The sequence below is a fragment of the Anopheles coluzzii genome, chromosome 2 (assembly GCF_943734685.1).
Source record: "Anopheles coluzzii chromosome 2, AcolN3, whole genome shotgun sequence".
Classification (NCBI taxonomy): Eukaryota; Metazoa; Arthropoda; class Insecta; order Diptera; family Culicidae; genus Anopheles; species Anopheles coluzzii.
The window spans coordinates 34504024-34524310 of NC_064670.1; the positions used below are offsets into that span (position 1 = coordinate 34504024).

The following is a 20287-nucleotide window of genomic DNA, read 5'->3' on the forward strand; positions in this document are numbered from 1 at the left end:
TTCGCTTCCGTTGTAGGGCATCAAACTGTCTGACATCGTGTCTCGGTGTTTCGAGAGTTGTCGAGAAAACTTTCTTTCCTCTGCCAAGTGACAAGATTGAGTTGTTGAACCAAATACTTTCTAGCACTGTTTTCCTCTCACTGTGCAAGAACGTTCCGGCTTGGTTGGAGCATCCTTTTTGTGCATGAAGAGACAATAAAAAGGCAAGCTACTGAGGTTATCTTCACTGAAACATGTTTGACGTCATATTTCTTCGGTTGCACCATTGTTTTAGTTTAGTTTTTTATCTTTGGTTCATATTAACTTTGTCCTTACAGTTCTTACAGTCGTCTAGAAAAAAAACCCATCATACTCGATTTTGCAATACTCTTTCACCCATATCGCACCGGTCCATGACTTCATGTAACAAGTTTAAAAAGCGATACAAAGCAACACATAGTAATATTTTCCCAATATGACACCGACTGAACCTCATGTCAATCGCGGGTAGCAACAATTGTTCTTGCACAATTCGAAATCGTACGTGACACATTCAATGGCAGCGGCGGCGCTACGCATGCCACAATTACGCTGCACGGTGTTCGAACCGCCTGCAGCAGGACTGATCGGACATTCCAAACCATCATCATCAATAAACAATTAATGATACTGGCAATGGTACTTGGCGCGGGTGGTTAGTTGGGAACTCATTGTGTTTTATGGTAAACACCTGATTTTTGACCAAATTCGTTGGCGTTCGCTGGCCCGCTGTTAACGTTTGAAGGCCGGAAGGCACGAAAATGATGCATTGCATGCTTAATTTAAGCTGAACCGCGACTGCCCGTGACACGTCGGGAAGCTCAAAATGTCCAAAACAGTGTCGTGGACTTTGTATGCGGCCATCAATCAAATGCGTTTTATTAACCCACTTTAATCATAAATAAGATGGTAATATTGGGTTTGATTTATAAATGATTCATAAGATATACTTCATATTTAACAAAAAACTAGATAGCATGCATTATCAGTTGCCGTTTTCAAAACAATTTTTATGCCATCTTTTATATAACCGCCACTCACTTTGCAATAACTCACTGTGCAACGAGGTTATTATGAATGTTTTGTTTTGCGGCATCAAATTTTCCGTTGTTTTGCACTGATGCCCCCGTGACAAATGTCTCTTAATCAAATTCCATTCAACGTTCACGAACCGACAGCAAGGAACGGCATGTGGCGTATGGTACTGCGGTCGGGGCACACTAGCGTCCCTGGAGGTTTTAGCGACGCATGTGTCTAAAATTAGATTCCAGGTTCAAGTTCAGCGCCGCACCTGAGCGGGTGCTTGCGTAGTCCATGCGCATCACATTTACGCGACTCCATAATGGAACGCGATTGCATTAGGTGGCGTAGACGAATCAAACACCCGGCCTCCCCAACCACCCCCACCCCCCAGCCTAGGGAGCAACCGAGACCGAGACGGTCTAACATTTCAGCGAGCAGGCCCCGCTGCTGGACACGCTGCTGTAACGCTTCGGGTTGTGTGATTTGTCGTATTTTCAATCACACGCAACCATGATTATACTAGGAGGGTGGTCTTTACTGGGCCTCGAAGAGGAAGAGAGAGAGATAGAGAGAGTAAAAGATGAGGAGAAGCTATGGGAGCGTGGTGTAGCGTGACAGGCCGGACAGTCACTTATGTCGTATCGAAAGACAAATGCAAATAAATTTTAATTCCCTCCGAAATGGGTAGCTCGTGGTCGTTTTTCTTCTGCCTGAAGCTTCATCTTTATTCCACGTACGAACAGTGGTGGCACACGATGCCAGAAGGAAGCTTGCAAATGGGTGGCTTTTTTTTTATTTTTCCTGTCATGCACTGAATTCATTCAACATTGAGGGAAGCTTGAACGAAGGTTTCAGTGTATGGTAATCTTTGATCCCGATAGTTTCGGTGGCAAAAATTGCACAACAGATAATCGTTTCTGAGATCGTGAGTTTGAAAATTCAATAATACCCTTTACTTTCCTGTTATTTGAGAAGATATGGCAAATATTTTTAGGTAACATAGTTAAACCATGAGCGTTTTACTGCTTCATGATTATCAAACCTGAAAAAGCTTATACATATATTGCTGCTAATTTTGCATTTACTTTTGGTTTTTGGAAGGTAAACCAATCGTTTCACCACAGTCTCTTGCTTTATCAACTCACTCACTGGCTTTGCATTACAATGGCATGGTGCTGACATGCAGCGTAGACCACGTAGCATGCTTTCGCAAACCTTTTCGTGCTCATCGAACGGGGAGCTTAATTAGTTTTTCCCATAAATGCAGTACCGTTGGGAAAATGTAACGATATTTAACCTTTTTTGAGGAGTGATGCAGCAAGGGTAAAAGGCATGCACAGCACGATGAATATGAAATTCACTTGCTGTCCCCAGGTATCGCAGGCCGAATCCAATATAGAAACATTGTTTTAAAATTGGTTTGACTCATGTGACATGAGAGGCAACATTTTAGCAATGAATTTAACGTTGACACACATGGGAGATATTAATCGATTATAGGGCATTTGTTCATCTTGGCACAGGGTGGAAACACATGTATCTTACATTTTTGATTGATGTAATACTGGGCAGCTTTCGGTTATGCTGTTTTTTTTTTGTATTTTACATGAAAAAGGCATGCAAAAGGTATAGAAGGATACTCTACTCTAACTTTGCTTCCATTTGGGTTTATCATTTAATTTTCATCTCAAAAGTCGTTCCCTTAAAAAAGCTCTTTCATAACAAAACATTTTCCTATTTAAAAAGTCCATAAAAAAGTAATTTTGCTTGACGTATCTTTTAGTTTTGAATTCGACGATGTACAAATTAACTACTTTTATCTCCAAAGAGTAAGAGAGCTGAGCACGCTATATTAAATCATCTCCTAATACAATCACACACACACACACATTAAGCCATTTATTGCGAGTTAGTTTGCTTGATCGCACAAATCCATATGGTGCGAAAATATTACGCTGCTACCGATAGTATCACACCTTCAACAATGCAGGAGGAAAGAAGCGTCCGCGAAGGGAGCTGCATGAATGTTTGCGTATTCTACCGGCGTTAGCCACTTTGACATTTCATCGATCGGCTGACGGACTGCATCGCCGTTGGTGCACTGCGTCGCGATTTGATTGATACGACGAGGTGACTCGATGCCGGTGGTGGTTGTGAGAGAGGAGACGGCACGAGCCACGGCAACACAGGAAGGTTGGCTTATCGCAAATGCATTTGTCAGAAAATTAGCTACGTGCAGTGGCGTTTTAATCGTGCCGCCATCAAGTACCGTGCAGAAAGGGAGGGGGTTTGCAAAGTGTGCTTGCCTCGAGTTAACCCATGCAAGCTCACATTGCACATTTGCATGCGGTCTTTTTCTACTTTGCCGCACTTCTAACCGCAACAAGATTTTTATCAAGCTGTGCTTCATTTTTTTCCGCTACTTGACTAGTCTTGTGAGGGGAAATGTCGACAGCGGGAAAGAAGATGTGAATAAGCGCTTTCCTGCACTGGCCCCGAACGTTGACTTTTGGAGGTTGCTTTTGTTTGGTCGTGAGTGCAGTGCTAAAAATAGACTCGACCGATACGGTACGTAATGAAAAATTGACGAAAAAAAAACAAGAGACGGAAAGAGTTGGGTGAGGAGCATTGGCTCCAGTGCAGGCGTGTTGATGCGAGTAAATATTGATTGGATTTTGCTGTCTTGGGAGGAATTGCACAGAAATGTTTCAAATTTTGCAATAAAATTTGATGCTTTGACATTCATGCATGCATTTTCCAAATAATTTCAACGGGCAGTGCATTGGGCAATTCGTTGAACGTACTGCCAAATATTGTTGCAACTGGTTTGTTGCAACACATTGTACTTACTTGCATAGCTGAGGCCGACCTTTTCCTTCAGACTCTCGGTGAGGTTTGTGCGGGCCGAGTCGGTGGAGAAGGGAGAGTAGGTAATGTTTTCGTGGCGGAAAAACTCCGCCATCGTGTTCATCAGCAAGTGGCCCGTTTGCGGTCCGGCCACGTTGTAGTAGCTCTGCCGTTCGTAGAAATAAACCACGCGGTTCCAGTTGAAGCTGCAACGGAGCAAAGAGAAGTGAGCGTTTGTTAAGTGATTAACAGTGATGCTTGACAAATTAATGAACCGTCCAGTTCATCGATACATGCTGCAAAAACTTTACCTATTAAAAGACTTGCTATGTTTATTTTGTTTGATTTTTTTTTAAATTTAATCAATCCTTTTACTTTCTACTACGAACGTCGTTTTTTTTTCAATTGATTCTAATCATAATATTTTTGCTACAATATTAAAGCGAAAGAAATACTTACTGCCGGATTAGTTCTATCATGAAGAACGCCATCCGCTTGAAACTGACCAGCCCCGTACGAATAAGCATATGAAACTCGTTTTCGCAGTGTGTCTTTGGCTCCTCGAAGTCAAATGTATATCCGGCTCCGGTGATCACCGGAATTCCGTCATTGTAGATGTATCGTGCAATTCTTGCAACAGGCGCTGTAATATACAAACAGAAAGAAATAATAGAAAATACATGGTTAAAAGCAATATAACAATTTTTATAAACGCAATTAAAGATTCTTTCCGACACATTTGCCCATTTGCATTCATTCCGTGACGGTAAGGTTCATCGCTTTTTGCTCGTAACGTCTTGCATGGTTGTTGTCTTGGGAACGTAAGCTCTCCGCACGCAAAAGCACAACGACTGAAAGCTTTCAAGCACTCCTTAGCGCTACGTTACGTGACGCGTTACGTTTCTTTCGGGCGGCTTCTTATGGAGGCGCATGGTGGTCCGTTTGTCGCTGGGATGAGTGACGTTGTTTATTTGATTGCTTCAAATTGCTTTGAACTCGATTTTATGACCGCCAGGTTTCATTCCATTACAATACGCTGCCCACTTTGAAAAAAGGAGAAACGGTTTACAGCAAAAGTGCGGTCAACGATTGAGGATCGAATCCGATGAATGGACCATCTGGGTGGTTTTTATTGTTGCATTAATGTTGAACAATCACGTTCAAGGGGGTATTATTGATTCCACGCAACAGACTGGGTGGAATGGTTTATTACTGCTCTATCACAGTCAAGTAGACGAATATACTCTCGCATTATTAAAGTTAGAGTATTCAAAAACAACCAATAACGCGTGGAAAATATTATATTTAATTGTTGTTTTATATGCGTATGTACACTTTTATCAAGAAAAATGATTTTATTCTTACAAGAACTACAAAAAAAACCTACACTTCGTGAATAAATAAATTTACTTCCCACGGAGATTTTATCTTCCAGTGCTACCGTCACCGCTTGTCGTACGAAAATAATGATTGTATAGATAACGGACTAACAAAACCGACCCATCTAATGAGGGCAGAAAGTTAATCGATATGCTTGCCGTATCCTTCCCTAGCAGCAACAACAGCAGGTGTGATAGATAGCATTGTGATCCTACTTAATTTGATTTCATTTAGCAGCGCTCCAGCATTGTGACCGGAGTTAATGATTGTCTGATGACGGTAGCAGCTTGAACAAATAAACTATAATGAACTTAATATCAGGCTGTCTCCGTATCAAGGTGATTTATAGCATAGTGTATCGAAACGGTCTGCGGTAGTGGATATACTTTGCTCGCGAAGGAAGTATTAAGACCATGTGCTTAGAGTGGAGCATAAATTTGCCGCCATTATTTAATTAGTATTCCGCAAAATATATTACTTTTCAAAACCTTTGCCGCATATTTATTCTCCGGGGCGCTTTGGTATCGGAAGCATAATTAACAATTAAGCATGACAAAATGCGCTGGCTTACCTAAAGCGAAATCACAGCTCGGTCCCAGTATGAGATGCCCGCAGTAGTCACTGCCAGTACCGTCCATCGCCATCACCGTCGCCCGGGCCTGTTCGCACCGATCGTCGAACGGGATCCAGCGAATGGCTACGTCGGCCGGTATAATGCCCTCCCGGCGGATGTAGCCTTCCGCCTTCTCGAGCACGGGCTGCACGCGCGGCAGTGATGCTTCCACGCTCGTGTTTGCCGGCATGATCACCACGATCCGCAGCTCGCAGGTCCACCCGGTGGCGGTGGCCAAGAGTGGAAAAGACACGTTACCCTCTGCCGCGGCGAAGCGGGTCGGATTTGTTCCGATCGGTAGCCGCCGACCAGCGTTCGGCACGTCGTCGGGCGTCCTGCGTACACAGATCGCTTCGCACGGTTTCCGCACCAGCCGCCTGCAGCCCGACTCGACTGGGGCCGGTAGCAGCACGATTCCCAGCACAATCAGCGCGTACAGGAAGCAGACGCAGCGATAGCACAGCACCCTTTTCCAGCCGGGCCCACCGAACCAACAGCAACGCGATGTCCTTGTGCACATGTTCACTAATGCGTTTTTGTGGTAGCGGCTTCGCATTCACTATTCACACCACCTTGTTTGGCGCCGTCGGCCCCACTTGTTGTTGTGCCGCCCTGGTCTGATTCAATCACACGGAGACGGATCTGGGCGGTTGGTGGGTTTTGTATCGGCTGTTGTTATTTCGTAACGACGTGGAACGATGTTTCGTCACCATTTTCTTGAAGACGATTCACCACAAAACCCCGAACGGAGTGTGCAGCACCCAATAAGCCGAAAGGCTTTTGTCAGTAAAATCAACAAACCACATAGTACCACGTGCGGAACCGGGCTGCCAACTGGCCCTTTGTGTACACTAACTTTGCGATACTGTTTGCGTATGTTTTGCGCATTTATATCCTTTCACTTTCACTTTCACTTGTTGTTTGTTCGGCTTTTTCTTGGCCGCGGTACGATTGGGTCTAAGCTCATTCCCGGAACGAATGAGACGTGGGGCGTTATTCACATTCTAACGAACTGACTTGTTCTTTTTGATTGACGTGACTTGTGTGGCTTACCCTTTGTTATTTACCTTTTAAACTCATCTTTTCACCTACCGCCGTTAATGCAAGGGGAGGCAATGAAGCGAAGCGCGCGGTAAGTGATTTTTCCCCGCAAGGGATTTAGGCGAAACCGTACGCATATGAATGATATGCATATCAATCAGTCCGTGGTAGAATTGTGGTACTTTCCTAAGTTAAACACACACACACGCGCGTTCTTCTTTCGCTTTCTCTTTGCACACATACACAGTAAACGAACTCACGTAACGCACGTATTCCCGCGCCATGGAATGCCGTAAGACGGTTGTGCAAATTCCACCCATTGAGGTGCATTTTTTCCGCTCGCAATCACCTTGCCAGGTGAATGGAAAAATAAATAAATAATTCGAAGGAAGGCATTCCTAGACGCACTACGATGGCTATCGACCGGACCAGACGGATGCCCCGGTTTCCGGGTAATTAAATACTCCGGAAGACAGATTAGGCTGCCGGCACAATCTGCTCCGCTATTATAGCTGTGGAAGGCGCAAAAAGAAACACGAAACCGGTAGGAACTGTATCAAAAGAAGCCGCAGCAAACACTGGGTGGGTATCACACGAATCACTTTTCGACCGTTTGGCGGTTGGTTGATCCTTTCGCGGTTCGATGGGCTCTTGAAAAGCACCCCGTTGATGGAAGGAAACCGGTTGTGTCTGAAATGAAACGAAGCGAAACCGGTAGCACATTTAGTTTGTTGTTTTCTTCTTTCGTTTGCGTGTGTTTATCTCTAAAGAAGGAATTTTACTCTGGATGAACGTTGAATGATGATGAACCATTTATCTCCGCTTTCTTTTCCCAGCGTTATGGCGATACGCGCTTGGGCAGATCGGCGTTTAGGCAAGTGTGGAGATATATTACGATTAATATCCTTTTGCGTGTTATTCTTTATGAACCGAGCGATAAATCTCGCAAAATGGCGATCGAATTCTGTTGCCCATCTGTACCGCAACCATCTGGTATTGAATGTGCTGTGGTGATAAAGATGCTTCTCCCCGTCAGGTGAGCTGAAGTGAGCGAGCCCAACTCAGGCACCTGCCGAACGGGACGGAGGTCACTCCGAGCACCGGATGTGGCTGACACTTAATTTCATTGGAGAGAAAATATGCTTTCTGGATACTTCGGAAGGTTTTTTATTGGGGGGATTGAGATACAAACCATTCAAGGATGGAGCTTTTCGAAGAAATGGTTTGCCTAAACGTACGTACGGTGAAATCGTTTATGATCCAGGGCGGATCCAATCTTGTTGCTCACCGGGAAATTGATTGCCCGTCTAACGGACATTGAGTTGGATGATTTTCTTGTTTTAGCTGGGTCGTGACGTGGCCAACTCAAAAGCACGGCTAAGGATTTTTATGTATTACAGCTTGTAGACGTTAGGCACTTCTTGAAGGCTTTCAATCGAAACATCTCGAAATGTAATGATATTTTCTAGGAATCATCAGAATGTAGAGATAATAACCATGTTGAATATATTTTTAAATGCTACTATGACCGAACTACAGATGCTATACTGGGTGTGCTCTGCTTGTCCAGGCAATATTTTACCACCATATTCCCGGGACTAACCTTATAGTGGTGGAAGCTCCGGATTGGATTCGTGAATCCACTCCAACTCCGACATTCTTAATACGGATCCGTCTCCAAAATAAATATGGCTTCAAATCCGGCTGCTCCGAACGAATCCAAATCCAATTGGTACCAATTGAATCTGGACTACTCCCATCTTATCCAATTGGCTCTTATTGAATCCGTATTACTACCGTGATTAATTCGTAAAGCAAAATACTTGTGCTACAAAAACAATCTTGCAAGCAACCCTAGCTCATAATATTCTTCAAAGCAACACATTTTATTTTGATGAATCTCGTGATTTATTGTTTGCTTTCCTAATATGTTTGGAATCGTTCAATGATTTACTAACAATTACCCGTATATTTTTTTATCCATTACCACAATTAGCTGTCATTATCCTAACATTTTTTAAACAATTAATTCAAACAATTTTGAGCATCGTTGGATACATTGTTCAATAGTTGAAATAAATTAATTAATTAATAATTTCTGACTGCAAACAATCAGTCATACCGGTGAGCTCGTTCATCGAAAAACATTTGTTGCTCATAAGTGGACAGGGTTGTACCACTTGGTTGGCCAGTGCAAAACCTAGACGGTTTTCAAATTTTTTATGTATTTTTATGTATGAAATGAATGAAAATGAGCGTCGCGGTGAACGATCTCGGGATCGAACTAGTGCACTGATCTTCTTCTTTTTGGCTCAACAAACGTTATCGGTTAAGGCCTGCCTGTACCACTGTACTTATCGAGTTCACCGCTACATATGAATAAATCGTGAAATGAGACCAAACACAAATCGGGAAGTATGCACAAGATAACAGGATAATTATTCAACCCCCCTTCCCTCACTGCTAACTCCGGAGTTGATCCAGATTCGAATCTGAAAGCGGCTGGATGCGGATCAATCCAAATCCGGTTGAAGGCCCATTCGACCATCATTATTACTTATTTCATTCCATTGGTATTTATCTATTTCGTATCAAATTTGTGAAAACATATGTATTTTCGTTGGAATTACGTTGTCATTCGTTTTTTTAATAACAGAAATCTGACAGAGCGTAATGGTACGGATTTAGTTTTAAAATAGAAGCTTATATCACAGGAAATATTCAACCTCCTGGTTTCATTTTACATACCTAGGTAACAGCTGAGTTCCGTCATACTAGATTTTGACAATTGTTTACCAATAATTCTGCATCTTGTAATGGTTTGAATGTATTAGTTTGAAGATCTTTATAAAACTTGTATTATTGGTGTAAAACTATATTCTGAACTCAACAAAACTTGGAAAAAATCATTGAATAAAACAGCAATCATCATTAATCAGTAGATGAATACATCAATTCACTTTTTCAGTATTAAATTATAACAGTGATATTCCACTAAAATAAATATCTACAGCAGTCTCGTTCGATAGCTTTCAAGCTTTTCCCACCATAAGTTAGCATCATTGTAGGATTAGCGATCCGACACGTGACCAACCGTTTATGGCGGGAATGGAATTAAATTATGCATATTGCATACTTTCCAGACCACTTGAAGCTTGCAAAGTAGACTACCAAAAGGTTCGTCTCTACCCCAAAAAGGTACTTCCATTCGAGAGCAGTCCCGGCCACCACCAGGTGCAAGGTGGTAAAGTGAAGTACCTAACCTTCATTTAACCCACCACCAGCCGGCTATCTAATTACCGAACTTTGGCCGTAACCCCTTACACCTTGACGAGGGTCGTTGGGTACGCAAGGTAAACATCCCAAAATCGTAGAATACGCTGCAGCTCGAAGGTCTGGTTTGGAGCAAGCCATAATTCTTCCTCCTAAATTGACCGGTGCCAGCTCACGCGGCGAGCAAAAGCAACAACTTGTCTTCGCGTGTACCTTCCGCAGTTTGCGCTAGAAAGCGCTTGAACTGCAAGTAGCGGCTCTCGCGGTGCGTGCCACCGATTATTCCGGTACGGCTCGGCAAATATTGAGCAAACTGCGCCCGGTGTGGTTAACGATAAACACTTCATTCACGATGGTTGTTCCGTCGTAGTGGTATAGCCTGTTCTTGTTAAGGTTGGTGGTCCGCGAGCAACGGGATGTTAATTAAATAGCGTCCATAGTTGAGTCGTTAGAAGAGGAGGCTGAATCTCCTGAGCGTGAATTAGGAACGATTGAACGCGCTCTAAAATTAGCATGTTTGATGAAACCAATGAAGCAGTTGTATTTTCACGCTACACCTTCCCTTGATGGTCAAGTAAATAATTCGCACCCCGAACATGAAATACTAACATCCATGCCGGCTGCACGCCTCAAAGGACAGGTGTTTATTTGTGTTAATTTACACCCGGCGACGATCAGGCTTGATTCAAATAAACCTGCAAAAAGAAACATACGGTACAAACGTTACCGAACGGTCGAACGATGATTGATTGCTTAGATTTCGTTGTGTTCCGATTTGCTGGACCTGGTGCTGGTGCCAAAATAAGCCATAATAATCCCCATTGAACGGGCATGATTTATTTTATGACAAAAGAAACAAATAATACCAATCATCTTTTAATCATTTCTTACAAACAAATTTGCCAAATTAATGTTACGCGATAGGGTTTAGCTAATAAAACAGTGAACAATAAATATCGTAGATTGATATATATTTTAATGGCATGACATAATTGAATCATCTCTGCTTATACCTTCCAAGAGCTGTTTTGACCGAAATAATTAATTACACATAATTTTCACAACCCCGCTCAGGCTCGTCTAGACTGAGGCAAACGCCAACCTGTTCAACTTGCTGCTTTCCCTCCATCGCACGATGTAGTGCGCGAAAAACAGTTCAGACTGACGGCAAAATGGACAGCTAATTTAATTTACTCGCTCATCAAAGTCTTCAATCTATTCGCCTTTAACGCCACTTCAAAATATCGTCACCTATTTTTTGTCTGGCTGTTTGTCCAGCCGTAACAGGTCGTTGTCGTGCAGCCAGCTGTCTCAAACTTTGCCGCCTTTCTCAAACTTGCTTGGAATGTTAAAACACGTGAAGGAAAGGAACCGAATTAGAGCTTTTCTGCTTCTGCTCGAGGGGCATTAATTTTACTTAAGAAAGAAGTATCGCGTCACGAAATAGTGTAAGCAATTTTAGGATTTTATTTTGAAAATGACCCGTACCCAAACAGGATTTTGGAAAATAATGTTTAGGAAGCTCTTCTTTTTAACTTTTAAAACTTTTAAACTTTTTGTTCCAGGTATCCGGTCAAAGCCAGAAGTCCATCCTGTTGCTAGATAAAAAAATAAAATGAAAATATAGTCCAGTTTATAAGTAACATCATCATTTTCTCCAACATTTTTCGAACCTCAACAAGAGATTCTTTTTATTACTAAACGGCTTTATTTGCAGCCATGGAATGATTGAAATATTTTCTAAATAATATATCATGCATATTGCAACGCAAATAAGCTTAATCTGATATGCAGACTAGCTGAAGGCTAAGTTTGGGAAGACGAATTTGTCCAATAAATCAATAGCAAGAGAGCCGGGCTAAAGCATCGTCATCATCTTCTTCAATATACACACATACGAATACGCACAAAGCACAAGGTAGATGAAAGTTTCACACATCACAATGTGTGGTAATGGTTGGGAAGGTAAGAAGCAGGATGTCTCGGATAAGAATAACTTTCCTTTCCTCCTGAAAAAAAACTTTATCGGTTTCAAGTTATGAAAGTGAGCTAATCCAACACCCCCGGGATTGTTCTACCGCCACGGTGCACGATCATAACTGTCACGCAATTTGGCGCAAAAATTGATCACGTTGTGGCAGGAAGTTGTTCAGCATTCTTTGCAAATGGCTGTGTACCGGAATGTGGATAACTTGCCGTTGGCAGGATGGTAACATGTTTCTGAATAAGAGTAGCAACTTAGTACGACTTTATGGGAAATCTTCCAAAACAATGTGCCAACTGAATGAGGCTGGATTCCAAGAACAACACTAATAACGACATTCATGAGTAAATAAAAATAAATCAAACAAACAACAATACAGCATCGGTAAGGTAAAGACATGTGTTCGAGTGCTTCACACCCTCCCCTCTCGCAAGACTTTGCCCTTTTCCTCAAAACTTTGACCGGAACACAGTGGTCTGATATTAAATTTGCGCATTTCTCCCGTCCCTTGCTAGTCACATTTGCGTGAACCAAACATCAAACGGCCATATTGTACAACGTAGTACGGCGGCTAATTTTCTAAGAAAGCTTCAAAAGACAGACGAAAACAGACTCTCATCCCGGGTTTTTTTTACGCTTCAATGTTCAAAACATTCAGAACGATAACCCTCCCCCGTTTCGATATAAGCGCGAGCGCGCGCTACGACGCAAAATGAAAAATCGGCCCAAAAATAGTTAAACCAAGTGCAAACAGTGTAACGCGCTGTGCGTGGAGGATGGAAGCTTTCGCTCGAAGCTGGTTGCGAAGTATGCTGCAAACAACATTAAAATGAGATCTTCCCACCGCTTATCATAGATCACTTTCGGCGAAGTGTAACACAACAAACAAAAAAACCAAAAAATGAATCGAGTTGAGCGCGTTCTTTACAACGATTCTTTCGATTGATATACTTGGCTGGGAGTGTGAAACAGTTAACTTTGCTCGTTTCTGCATCACGCAGACGGCGGGTAAACTTTTTGGCACACCTCCCCCCCCCCCCCCCCCTTTGCCAGTGTGTGGTCTAGGAAAAGCTCTGTTCAAGGCCACACGCAAAAGTAGCGCCTGAGCTCGTGTGAGGCAGAAGATTAAAAGATCGTGAGAAGTTTAGTTGGAATTTGACTTTCTGGCTGGCGGTGAACTTGAACTGCGAGCCGGTCACTTGGAAGTGAGCCCGCACAGCGAACCCGCCGGTGGCCATGAGGTTAGGGAAATGGATAAATGATAAAACGTACCACCAGAATTTTCTAAAACCATGACTACACGTAAGTATTTTTAGATAGAAAATGGAAATAAATTGAAGAGCATTAAAAGTACTGCTTAAGATTATTATGTTTTATGTCAAATCTTATTATGTGGTAACACTGTAAAATACTCATGAAGGGACAGATTTTACATATAAATAATTGCTAAACAATAATGAGTTAAGGTCATATACATAGATTTTTGAAAGCATGTATTTTTGTATGTTTCAACAATAGTTGCAGTTATGTCGTTGGATATTTGCATCCAATTATTTGTTACTAATTAAGCAATAAAGCAAAGCAGTTCAGCAAACTGAACAACTAAAAGGCCATTTGCCTTATATTACAATGATATTTTTTTGACAAAACAAAGATTCATCCATACGTTTACCACTGTGCTGAGCGTACCCTTCACCCATCAGGCATCAACATTCAACATTGTAAATTCTTGACTACGATCGACTGTGAAGGTGCTCCGTATCCGAAAGTGGAATTGCCCAAATCCAACGTCAAACATCGCCCGACCTCCCTCCCTTCCAAGCTGTTATTGGATAAGGTCGATTGAAAGTGTATCTACTAGCGTGAAGATATTTTTCACGCCCTTTGCTCACCGGCGCCTTGCGTAAAACCGTGGGCTTCAGGCTAGTAAGCAGGCGCAAGGGCAAACTCAGGTCTGGTGGAAGGGTATTATGATTCAAAGTTTTTTAATTAAAAGTATACAATTCAAAATATTTCCAAGGCAAGAAGTTTAAAGCTATTTTTAACAACAATAAGAAAAATCTGTATTTCGTGTTCATTGTACCAATCGTGCATTTTCCGCACGATTCTTTTAAACAATTATCTAAGCCATTCATTGATTGCTTCAACCCGCACATTTCACCGTTGACGTCACAAGGAGGAGGTAGTATTTTCGTAGAGAGAATTCAATTTCCGGTTAAGCTTTCAAAACGCACCCAGAGCACACACGTACGCACACACATACGCAGACTCACTTGTTGATAGGTTTCCTTCCTTTTCCAAGAAAAGAAACCCCACACCACTGAGCGGGAAAGAAAAGCCTTCCTTAGCTCTAAACCCACTTTTTAATCTTTTATTTTTGCTCACCTCGGAACGTGCCAGGATATGCCCAGGATATTTCATTCGCACCGCAGCAACAGGCAACAGTTTTACGTGGCGAAAACAATCACGTGCTTCATTTGAGCTTGAAATTACATTCCAAAGATGACACATGTAGAATGCAGCATAACCCTGCAGGATTCAACAGATTCAACGTATTATGGGGATGCCCCCTCCCAGGGGTTGCCCAGTAGCAACCGTTCGGCATGGCTTACACGTCGATGGCAAGTGTTTACAAATGGTTGAGGTTTTTCGTAAACACCTTCAGGGCTGTGCCTTTGCGTAGTTCCAACCCCGCATACCGGCAAAACACACGTTCGTCGCAATTCGGTAAAGGAGTTGGTAATCTCACTTCTCTGGTGGTGCTGAAACGCCCTTGATGATGATACGTGCCGACCGGACAGTTTTACCATTTACAGGACAGTGTCCCCCTTTTTGTGCATCCAACAAGTGCATCCAACGGCACAAGCGCAATCATTCGAATGCAGTTTTGGTTTGTGGTTAGTACTGTGGAAAGGTCACGGAAGGATTATTGAAATGTAAATTAAAGAGCGACGTACAGGGAGCTTTGGTTGGTCTTAGTTCACCCAAAAGGTGTGCTTGGGAAGTAACCTTAAATTCGCTCCTACAAAGTTATTTACTTATCCGGCGCTACAACCACTTTGCGGTACAAAGTAGTTTTAGATATTTTCTTCGCCAACGTACTCCGTTCAGGACGAGCCTATTAAGATGTTTATCGATTTTACCAAATTGTATGTGTCACCGTACTCTCAACGATACGAAAATAAGCTCCCGAAGTGTATTCAATGTTGGCCATTATGTTGCTGTCCCTTTCCTCGCAAAACCCAACGTGTGACAGACAGGCTCCAAACCGAAGTGCGCCCGGCGACAATTAATTCCCAAACCACTTAGGAACCCATCCATCCCATAGATCCTTTCGATTGCGATCTGTCTGTCTCGCGTGAAGGTTCTATCGTGTCGTCGTGCAAAACCTTCTTTGCCATCCGGAAGCTACTGCTACGAAGGAGAAAAAGAACACGAAACACGGTAAGAAATAGAGCCAAAGCATAGGAAACCGTCTCCAGTACGTTTGTCTACCATCAGCTACGTGTGTCCTTTGCTAGATTGACGAATGCTGGAACAAAGCGAGGCTTGCCAAATGCTGCAAAAGCGCTTAGTTAGTAATCGCTTCGAAGGATAATTCACTTCCGCAACGTTGTGGGCGAGCGGTGCATTACGCCAATCGGGTACAATCCTAAGGGAAGCATTAATTTCCGGTACGGACGTCGTACTTCGATCCCACCACCGTGGGTAAGTGAATTGAAGTGAAGGAATGAAAAGCAGGAAAAAACAACCATTGTAATAAGCGCTCTCGAGCCAAAGTAAGCAAAAAACAATCATCAAGCAAACCGTCTTACTCCCTTCTAACTTATATTCTAAGTAATGGTGAGTGCTGGAAGACAAGTTGCTCTTGTTTTGATGATACCGTATCCTCAAGGTAGAGCATGAAAAATCGCCTCCAACTCGCCCAAACGCATAAAAATGGCGAGCATTGCACACCGCGACTGTAGCTGCTAAGAGCATTAAAAAGTTACATATTACTGCCCCCTACTAACGAACCCAGTACGCTGGAACTTTCCTTGAAAGGGGGGAAAGAAAAAAATATCTCAAGATAAACGAGAGGTACCGAGAAAAGTTCTGATTGCTGACTTTCTTGCCACACTGGAACGACTTCTAGCCCCTAGTGTACCACGCTGTTTGTATCAGCAATTGAAAATAATCATCATAATTTGTTACAGGAAACGTGCCTAGCTTTCGTTTGATCGTTTGAAAAATAACGAAGATCTGTTTGCACGAGCAGTTTATGGGTTGGTGCTTGCAAGGTAGGAACCTGCGAAGGATGGGGCAATTGAACTGCAAAATCAACATTGACGAGTTAAGCCAAGATAGGGAGGAAAAACAGAAGCGGATGCACAAGGGCAAGGATGCTAGAACGCTATCAGAGTCTCTCGTGTACATCCACGCGTAAACACCAACAGGATGTTGGCAGCAGTTGATAAATGGAAATCTTCTCTAAAAAGCACACGTACTTCTTGACCTTGTTTGACCGATGATTCTTGTTTCCAAGGCCGTTTAAAGGGAAACGGGAAAACAAAATTATCGTTGTACGGGTCTTGTGCGTAAAAGGCTTGATTGAAAATGTCCTTTGCCTCGTGCCTTGTGTATCGTAATCTTCATATGAAGGTGATTGTGACAAGTTAAACTATATTGTTCGTTTTTTTTTTGTTTTACTACATCAAACATAGAATGAATCAAAGAGGATGGTTTAATATATATTTCTAAGCCCAAGGAAAACATTTCGAAAATTCAGTGATTTTCTTAAACAACCATTTAAATAATATATTCGTTTTCTCCGGGGCTCTGACCATATCCGCCAAAGTCTGAGTTACTCATGAATTGCGTTACGCTTTAAAGATTTATTATTTGTTTTATATAGTATACAATGTTTTATATATCAATATTTTTCACTAATACTATGAAACTTATAGCCAACATCGCATTAAATATTAACAACTCTGCCAAAGATATATAGCAATTTAGTCTTCGTTTTCGTTTTGTGTTAAAGCATTTCAACAAGAGGCTACTTTGTAAGATTTTCTCAACACTCATCTTGGGAGAAACACTTCCATATCTCAGTCGAACATTTAAATTCCCTTCGTCGAACAATTACTTCTAAAACGACACTACTGCCTTTAAACTTTCACCGGAAACGTCTTCCCGCCACGCCAAAATGATGAACGACGGATAAATGATTCTAATTCAAAGCCACACTTAAATTATGCCCACAGTCGCTAATGGTCGCACACCAGTCGTGGCACGTTTTCAGGCGTCAAAATCGTATGAAAGCGCAAAATTGTCCCCGAGCGGAATTGCTCTATCTCTCGCCGAACGGGCAAAATCTACGAACCGCGACGAGGAAATAAAAATACAATTAGAGGTTAAATCTCGAAATTCCAATCCTACCCCGTCCAGTTCCTGTTTCGTGCGAAAAGAACGCCCTTGACGAGCTTTGCCTGGGAGCGGAAAGCGTACTTTTTTATGCGAATTTTTTCCCCATACCCGCAAAATACATTGCACAATACCGCGAAGGCACGTACTTAACACATTGCCGAAGCGCGCATACCAATCTAATCACTGGATTTGACCGGAAACTCCTACCAAATTGTGCGTACCAAGCAACGTACATTTGCTGGAAGCAGAAGTAGCATCGCTGTAGACTTCCGTTAGAATCGATTTAAAAGTTTGTTTAATTTTTTCCCCTAGTTTCTGTTATTGTTGACGTCAATTTTGTGATAAGTTGCGCAAAGGAGGATGGTGGATTGAGTGGATTGATGGGATAGCAAGGAAGACGAACGAAATTTTAGAAGCTCGTTAGAGTCGTGTCCCCCGAGTGTTTTGCTCGGATCGGTTCGAACTAACGACAGTTGGGACGTTTTCATCGAGAAAGGATCATGCTCAAGATTGGGGAAGAGAAATTAGTACGTTGGGAGTTTACCAAGGGACGGCGCACTGTGTTGGAACTATATTGATCATAATCACTTTTTTTATGAGAAAAAAAAGAGTAACATAATCTTTCGTGGGTCAGTACAGTGTGTAATTCAGTGCACGAAAACACACAGACGAGACAGATATGAAGGAAAACAGAAACTTCGTCTGATAAAAATTTCTTTTCAAAACCAAGGGATAATATTCGCTATGCTTTCCTTTATTCAGTATTTTAAAGCAGGTTGGTGGGGTTTTTTTAGGGTAACGTTTTTTTTTATTTTTACGGTGACCTCGAAAATGACTGTGCATAATCTTGCGGTGTTAAAATAAATTAAAAATCGAAAGAGAAAAGTCATACTAGGGTAGAAGAACGATATACAGCATCTGTTGGCTGTTAGCTTTCGTAAAAAGAGGCGACAATGTCAACATTGTTCGATGAGAAATTCGATGGTTTAAGGCATTAAGCTTTAATGCTTCATTGAAAATCATTGAATTTCAATCTTATGATAGACTAACATCATTAATGTTAAAGCTTACGTAACTTGCCATTAGATATCTCCTACATAATGTGTACTACCTTGTAGTTATTAGATAAAACTCTACATTTACATCCATTTAGTGTCATTCATCCCAATACTCCGAACTGAGCGATTAAAAAGGCTATTTCAGATGATATACCACACTTCTGCTTTTCTCAGTAGGATACCATTAGCACAACCAATCACACACAAACGAACAATCAATCATACACTCATTATAGCCCTTTCTGTTGGACCATCAGTTGATTGAAGCCCGACTACCCACAACATTACTGTGGCGTCCACTTAAAGCCAGTGAGCCGTTGGACGAGCGTTGCAAAGCAAATACCTACGTACCGCCGCAACGTGTCTGGACAGCCATCCGATGACTGCGTCCTTCCAGCTAACCAAAAAATCCCCCGACAACAGAAACCCTCGTTTACACCGAAACACATCCCCCATTGAGTGACAGTTGCTCGGGCAGGATGTTAAGCCCGGAGGGTATTTTTCCACCAACTGGAACGCTGACCCACCGGTGATCGGCTGGCCCCCAAAAAAGGCCGTCCGTGGCTCAAATTACATGAAAAAGGTCACCGAAGCCGTTTCCCACGGAGGTTTGACGAAATTAAATTACCCTCCCAAAAGCAAAGGGATCGCTCGGCGGGTGTTTGTCTACGCGACCAGGGGAGTTTTGGCACATGAAGTGGTTTAGCAAATATGCTTCTCGAATGTCATATGCGGGATGGAGAGAAAAGCGCGTCATTTACATCTCGCTATAATATAAATGACGTGCGACGATGAGGCTAATGTTGGCCTAAATCTTATGCCATGATTAGCCATATTTTGCACATGTGAATCACGTACTAACGGGTGAGATTTTGTTAACAAAGAATTGGTTAAACAAATGCTTATTCAAATAAAAGCGAATAGAATTTTCTATCTACTGACATACAATTATTAAAAAACGTTCACTTTTGGTACGAAAAATAAGACTTAGGCATCTTACGCGTCGTAAAAGATTTTCATGGACGACACGGTTTACAAGGAAAAGGAAACAAACACGGTTCTGGTATTCAATAGCAATCCGTTTTCACTTTTAAAGCGCTTTTTCCCAGACGGAACACAGCATAACGTTTAATTACCACCAGATTTCTGCGCACAGACCATAACTCTCCTGCATGAAAGCAAACGTCTTATCCAAACGGTGCAGAATATATTAACCGCTTTCCGATCGAACCCACCTGGCCGACGCACGCAAAATGTATAGACTTTTTGGTACGGGAAGAACAAAAAAAATTATCCAAACAAACTCATCTCATCGTCCGAGCGCACGTCCCACCGGTCAAATTCCAGAAGGTCACACGGTTTCCCAACCCGCTTCGCCGAGTAGTCCCCCATCCGGGACTGGCGTCTGGCAAAAGTGGCAAGCGCGAAAAACAGCCCCAATACCCAACGCCATGCCTGCCTTTCACCAATCGGTTTAGCATAAATTTTACGGCTTTCCTAAATTCCCTCCCCAGGCCCGTCTTGGTTTGGTGCTGGTTTCAATCATCAGCTTGCTTCCAAAATGTGGAACCAGACTCTCTGGGGTGGTTGTGGTGGTGGTTTTAGCATTTTCTCCCACTACACCTTAAACCTTGCCGCTAA

The 20287-nt window shown here is 42.4% G+C and overlaps 1 protein-coding gene across 2 annotated transcripts in view; it reads right to left on the minus strand.

Moving 5' to 3' along the window:
* The window catches only part of LOC120961065 (atrial natriuretic peptide receptor 3), a 54077-nt gene that overhangs the window by 25627 nt on the left and 8163 nt on the right, over positions 1-20287 (minus strand). For both annotated transcript variants that reach the window (XM_040384672.2, XM_049606292.1), the window contains exons 3-5: positions 5840-7612; positions 4348-4531; positions 3892-4094 (exon numbers count right to left, since the gene is read on the minus strand). In XM_040384672.2, coding sequence (XP_040240606.2) covers positions 3892-4094; positions 4348-4531; positions 5840-6437 — 985 coding nt within the window. In that variant the 5' untranslated portion in view covers positions 6438-7612. The remainder of the gene's footprint in view (positions 1-3891; positions 4095-4347; positions 4532-5839; positions 7613-20287) is intronic.